At 49.4% G+C, this 7,500-nt stretch overlaps 1 protein-coding gene across 1 annotated transcript in view; it reads right to left on the bottom strand.

Moving 5' to 3' along the window:
• Positions 1-7,500, bottom strand: part of LOC143296896 (stAR-related lipid transfer protein 5-like) — a 58,169-nt gene that overhangs the window by 5,728 nt on the left and 44,941 nt on the right. The window contains exons 2-4 of the mRNA XM_076608888.1: positions 5,430-5,485; positions 792-927; positions 148-262 (exon numbers count right to left, since the gene is read on the bottom strand). Coding sequence (XP_076465003.1) covers positions 148-262; positions 792-927; positions 5,430-5,485 — 307 coding nt within the window. The remainder of the gene's footprint in view (positions 1-147; positions 263-791; positions 928-5,429; positions 5,486-7,500) is intronic.

Below are 7,500 nucleotides of genomic sequence, written 5' to 3' on the forward strand. Positions count from 1 at the left end.
CGACGACGACGCTACGACTACTTCTGATTCTACAACTAATACCACTGTTGACCATGTCTACCAAAAGAGATTGTACAGCCTCCACATGGTCTATGAGACCACACTGGGCAGGACAGCTGGTGATAACCTCTACTGCTGCTGTCTTACCACAGGTGGAGATGGTGTTGTCGGCCTTGATGGTGACGACGACGTCGACGAAGTCTCGTGGCGAGATGAGCCCCATGGCGGCGCTGTTGGTAGAGGTGAGGTTGATCCGGTGTGTCTGTGAACACACACATACAAGCACACGCGCGCGCGCGCACGCACACACACATACACACAAGCACGCACGCACGCGCGCGCACACACACACACACACACACACACACACGGGACGCACGCACATACACACACACACACACACTTTTTAAAGCATGCACATCTAAACGCACACCCAAGCACCAATTTTAACACACAAACACACGCACGCGCACACACGCACGCACACACACTAACACACACACACGCACACACACACACGCGCGCACGCACGCACGCACACACACACTCACACACACGCACGCACGCACGCACACACACACACACCTACTCAGCCACTTCTCTCTCACCCACACCGACATCCTCACACACACAGACACACAGAGACACACACACACACACACACACACACACACACACACACACACACATCCAGTTCAAAAGTCTGCACGCACGAACGCCCCCCACCCCCACCCCACCCACCCACCCGACCCCCTAACCCCCCCCCCCCCCCCCCCCCCCCACACACACACCTCATCGAGACGCCTGAAGACCTCAATGCTCTTGATCCCTTTGTCCCAGCGCAGCCGGGGGGCCGGGGATGGGAGGGGGTCCACGTACTCAAACAGCACCTCCTTGGGGCAGTTGTACTCGCTCTGCCCGCGATACCTGTGCACCACCACGAGAGACGAGATCACTCAATACAACAGGCTCTGCCGTCATACTCCCGGCTAGGAGCCCTACCCTCATACCCTCATACCCCGGGGTAGCAGACAGCCCTACCCGCTTACCGCGGGCAACAGCCCTGTGCTCATACCCTCCGGATAACAGCTCCGCCCTCATACACCGGGTAACAAACAGCCCTACGCTCATCGGGTAGCAAAACATACCGTCATACCCCGGGGTGGCAACCATGCTCTCATACCCCGGGTAGCAGCCCTACCCTCATACCCCGGGTAACAGCCCTACGTTCATCGGGTAGCAAACATACCGTCATACCCCGGTTAACAGCCCTGCGCTCATATTCCCTGTAACAGCCCTACCCTCATACCCCGGCTAACAGCCTTACCCTCATACCTGGCCCGGGTAGCAAACATACCTTTAAACTCCTTGTAACAGCCCTATCCTCATACCCCGGGTAACAGCCCTGCGCTCATACTCCCTGTAACAGCCCTACCCTCATACCCCGGGTAACAGCTCTGCGCTCATACTCCCTGTAACAGCCCTACCCTCATACCCCGGGTAACAGCTCTGCGCTCATACTCCCTGTAACAGCCCTACCCTCATACCCCGGGTAACAGCTCTGCGCTCATACTCCCTTTGACAGCCCTACCCTCATACCCCGGGTAACAGCCCTACCCTCATACTCCCTTTAACAGCCCTACCCTCATACCCCGGGTAACAGCCCTGCGCTCATACTCCCTTTAACAGCCCTACCCTCATACCCCGGCTAACAGCCCTACCCTCATACCCCGGCTAACAGCTCTGCGCTCATACTCCCTGTAACAGCCCTACCCTCATACCCCGGCTAACAGCCTTACCCTCATACCCGGCCCGGGTAACAGCCCTGCGCTCATACCCCGGGTAGCAGCCGTACCCTCATACCCCGGGTAGCAGCACTACCCCAGTACACCGGGGTAACAGCCCTGGCTTCATAACCTGGTAACAGCCATACCCTCAAACCCCGTGTAACATGCCCTCATCGGGTAGCAAAACACACCGTCATACCCCGGGTGACAGCCCTGCCCTCATACCCCGGATAGCAGCCCTACCCTCATACTTTCTACCCTGACACCACCCTTTTGCTGTTCTGAACTCAACTGAGTTCCTAACGCTGCCCTAGTATCGGCTCCAGACCTTTACATCATACTGATAAAAAATATGAAAAGATAATAACAACCACAACAACAACGACGACGACAACAACAATAATGATGATCATGATCATGATGGTGATGATGAGTTACTTACATTGCACTCTGTCCACAAAACTGCTCTCTCGGTGATTTCCAAAGCATGATGTCATGATTATCATGCGTAACACACACACACACACACACACACACAACAACAACAACAACAATGATAATAATAATAATAGATGTATACTTCTATAGCACTCTGTCTAGAAAGGTGCTGATTTACAAAGCACATACATGACATTTTCATTACATCGATGTGACATAGCCAACTGTACACACATAAACATAATGCAAACATTAAAATGTATATAACATTATGTACATACCTTCCCCATTCACTACATACATACATAAACACAACAACAACAACAACAGACACACAGACACAGACACACACAGACACACACACACACACACACACACACACACACACACACACACACGCATGCCACATCGAAAACAACTGCTGAGAGAAGAAGCGAGTTTTGAGGCCAGATTTAAAATGTCATACCCCGGCCAGCAACCCTACCCCCATCACCACCCTTCGCTATACCGACCTCAACTGACTTAACTAATCGAGTTCCTCTCGCTGCCCCAGTATCAGCTCCGGGGCCCTTACCTCTGGATAACGAAGTCAACAGCCATGTAATTGTGTAATTGAGTTTGGAATATCTAATCATCTGTGTATAATTAGGTAATTGAGGTCTGAAATTATCTCCCTGAAATTATCTCCCTGCCCTAGTTGCAGCATTTTGGTAAACACAGCAACGTTTGAAATGAGATATTGTGTGTGTTTTGGATTCGTTATTCGTTATTTTGTCTTATTTTATTTTAATCTTTATGTGCATATGCACTGTGTGGCCCTGCTATCTGGATAATGAAGTTCATTTTCGTGTCTGGTTTATTTCACGCTCGTCTCGCCTAGACACCACCGCTGATTCCCTAGCTTGCCGTGGCTGTGGTTTATGTTGTTGTTTGTTTTTGTTTTTTTTCGTGCAATGAAATCTGACGGTCTTGTTCCACTGAACCGATAATAATTATCTCCATAAATCACTTTTTGTACTCTCTCTACCTTCGTGCACGGCAAAGCGAAGCTATGTAGGTCTTCATAATAATAATAATAACTCCCCTACGCCTCCCCCTCCCCTGCCCCCTTCTCCACCGCCCAACCACCCCCAGTTCCGGTGTACACACAATCACGCACGCACGCACACAAAACATAACATAGCACAGCACAGCACAACGACCCCCCCCCCCCCCACACACACACACACACACACGGGTCAAAATGCACAGTCATGCCAGAGACCGTATAATACAGAAACCTATATACGGTCTTTGGTCATGCTTTCCAACGACACTCAAGCTTTTGCACTATGTGACTATCATCTGTGTGTATGTAGGCTGCGTTCAGCAGTTAAGCGTTTGTCGAATATCACGGAGGCTTTCAAGATTTGTCATAAAAAAAGTGATGTTCTTACGTGGGCTTATAACAACGCCAGTCAAAATTCGTATCCGCAACAAAACGTTGTTTGCACTTATGTAACTCACTAAAATCAGTATAATGTTGAGCCATCTGTTTGGTACTTCTGCATTCGTGGGCTGCAACCCTCACGTTCACTCCTATGTACTGGTGGGGTTTTACGTGTGTGACCGTTTTTACCACCACAATAGCCGAATAGTTAAAGCGTTGGACTTTCAATCTGAGGGTCCGGGGTTCGAATCTCGGTGACAGCGCCTGGTGGGTAAAGGGTGGCGATTTTTTTCCGATCTCCCAAGTCAATATATGTGCAGACTTGCTAGTGCCTGAACCCCCTTCGTGTGTATACGCACGCAGAAGATCAACTACGCACGTTTAACATCCTGTAATCCATGTCAGCATTCGGTGGGTTATGGAAACAAGAACATACCCAGCATGCACCCCCCTCGCCCCCCCCCCACCCCCCACCCCCCCGTCAGTCGGCTCTACCCGAGAAAGGCAGCCTGTTGTGTAAATGACCCCGTGTTTCTACTAAAGCGCTTAGAGCTATTGGTCTCTGACCGAGGATAGGCGCTATATAAGTATCCATATCAATAATATTATATAGACAGTCGTACTCCGTTTTCGGCGCGTGCATGCTGGGTATGTTCTTGTTCTCATAACCCACCGAACGCTGACATGTATCACAGGATCTTTAACGTACGTATTTGATCTTCTGCGTGGGGTTCAGGCACTAGCAGGTCTGCACATAGGGTGAAAAAAAAAATTAATATCCACCCTTTACCAACTGGGGTGCGCTGAAACCGGGAACGGAACTCCGGAAACTGGGGCCAGAATCCAGAGCTCTTAAAACCATTCGGCCACGCGGCACCAGTTTCTCTCGCTGGCACGGACTGAACATCTTGCGTGGAAGCAATTACACGTTGATTTCTGTGTTGTTGTGTGGTTTTCCTCAACTCCTCTATTTTTATTTATTTATTTATTTTATTATTTTTTTTATAACGTCAAGGAGGAGATTTGCTTGGGGTTTATTTTTTATTAATATATTTTTTTTCAGTTGCTGTACCCCTTCCCCCCCTCTTCTTCCATCTCCCGCCTCCACACCCCCTCACCACCCACACACACACACACATACGCACACACGCACGCGCGCGCGCGCGTGCGTGCACACACACACACACACACACACACACACACACACACACACACACACACACACACACCACTTGAAACTGCTCCTTCATGAAATTCTATTTTAGAACGCAGGTGGAAAATGTGATACTTGATCAAAACCTCTGTCTTTCCGTCTGTCTGTGTGTCTCTTCTCTGTCCCTCTGTCTGTGTCTCTCTGTCTCTGTCTGTCATTTTGTCTGTCTGTCTGTCTGTCTGTCTGTCTGTCTCTCTTGGCGTATCTATCAGTCAGTCTCTTTTCTCTCTGTCAGTTTGTTGGTCTGTTTGTCCGTCTGTCTCCCTCTCATCCTCTCTCTTTCTCCTCTTTTCTCTTTCTCTTCTCTGTCTCTCTCTCTATCTTTTTTCTCTCCCTCTCCCTCCCTGTCTTTCTCCCTCTCTCTCCTTTTCTCTCGCACCCCCCTCCCTCTCTCTTTCTCCCCCATCTCTTTCTCTCTGTCTCTTTCTATCTCTTTTTTTTTGTCCCTCTCTCTCCCTCCTCCTCCTCCTCCCTCCCTCTCCTCCTCCCCCCCTCCCTCTCTCTCTCTCTCCCTTCCGTCACCAGCAGCATCAGTAACAAAATTGGAGGTCCCAGTACTCACAGGTAGCCGTTGAAGCCTGGGCAGGTGGAGTGCTTGTACTCTATCACCACGTCCTTCTGCAACAGTGGACACCGACACTGAGTCGTCACACTCACTGTCACTGTCACGTACACACACACTAACACACTCATGCACAAATAATACATACACACGCGTGCACACACACACACACACACACACACACACACACACACATACACTCATACACACATAATACACACGCGTGTATACTCTCACGCACACACACTCACTCACGCACGGACGTACGCACGCACACACACACATGCACACACACTCTCTGTCTCCCCCTCTCTCTCTCTCACACATTCATACACTCAGAACACACACACACTGATACAGATAAATTATACAAATAAACTCAAACACAGACGCACAGAGACAGACACACACACTTACATACGCATACACACATACACACGCATATGTATACATTTCACACACACACACACACACACACACATTACTCCACCCAAAATGAAGTGTCAAGAAGAACACAAGACGTAACACATTTCAGTTCACCACCAGGACAGAAAGACACGTGATAGGAAAGACTAAAAGCAGCTCAGTGAAGAAGAGGGATAGGGGACAGGGGGAGAGGACCATTGGAGGGAGTGGGGGAAGGGAGCGAGATGGTGAGATGGGGGGCGGGGGACGGGGGGCGGGGGGTGTGGGGCAAGAGGGGGGAGGCGAGGTAGGGGGGGGGGGGGTTGTTGTGTGTGTGTGTGCATGCGCGCGTGCGTGTGTGTGTGAGGACTGATGATGGAATGGAGCGCGAGGGATGCTGTTTTGTGGCACATCAAGTTTTGTTTCTTTCATTTTCTCGCTCTGTACCGTGCCTGAACTCACCCATCCCCTTGCTCCCTCCTCTCGCCCGCACTGACTTTCACACCTCAGCCTTGAACTGTCCGGGGGGGATGTACAGCAGTGCTTTACTTAACTCATTACAGACATACCTTTTGTTTCTTCTGAAGGCCACTGACCCCAGAGACTCTTTTTATTCTATCATTTATTTTATTTTATTTTATAGTTATATCGAAGGCCTTGAACTTTGTCACGCATGGCATTCCGGAGCATTCGGAGTGGGTTGTGTCCCCTGGTCTGCCGTCCACACGTACGACACGACACTGTCCCCTTCTGAACATTTTTTGGGGCTGTACATGAAGATGACATCCTTCTTGTTGCTTGCGGTGGTGTACAGTGTGGCGTTCATTCTTTGACCGGTTTTCAGAACTGACGGATCGTCGTTTCTTTCTTTCTTTCTTTCTTTTTTATATTATTATTTTAATTTTTTTAAAACATACTACCATCACTGCAGGTCCCACCAAACCTGTCGTGTGGAGCGATGGCCTAGAGGTAACGCGTCCGCCTTGGAAGTGAGAGAATCTGAGCTGCGCTGGTTCGAATCAACGGCTCAGCCGCCGATATTTTCTCCCCCTCCACTAGACCTTGAGTGGTGGGCTGGACGCTAATCTTTCGGATGAGAAGACAAACCGAGGTCCCGTGTGCAGCATGTACTTAGTGCACGTAAAAGAACCCGCGGCAACAAAAGGGCTGTTTCTGGCAAAATTCTGTAGAAAAATCCACTTCGAAAGGAAACACAAAACAAAACAAAAACAAACAAACAAAAAAACTGCATGCAGGGGGGGAAAAAAAGGTGGCGCTTTAGTGTAGCGACGTGCTCTCCCTGTTGAGAGCAGCCCGAATTTCACACAGAGAAATCTGTTGCGATAAAAAGAGAAATACAATACAAACAGTGGATGTTTACGGAATCAGATATTATCAAGTTACGTATGATTTTATTTTTCCTGTCTGTGGCAAGTGCTTCTTCCCTGGCTTGCAATGACTCTTTGAGACTTTTGGGTGTATAATGGTTCGCTTTTATTACTTAAAAAAAAAAAAAAAAGTAGAGGAGAGACGTAAAAATTGATACCACCCCTTTACCCCCATACCCTACAACACCTCTCGTCACCCCGACACATTAGCAGGGAGAGAGAGAGAGAAAGGGATGGAAGGGGGGGGGGGAGCTAGAGCGAGAGAGAGAGAGAGAGAG

This window comes from Babylonia areolata, chromosome 22 (genome assembly GCF_041734735.1).
Source record: "Babylonia areolata isolate BAREFJ2019XMU chromosome 22, ASM4173473v1, whole genome shotgun sequence".
In the NCBI taxonomy this organism is placed as follows: domain Eukaryota; kingdom Metazoa; phylum Mollusca; class Gastropoda; order Neogastropoda; family Buccinidae; genus Babylonia; species Babylonia areolata.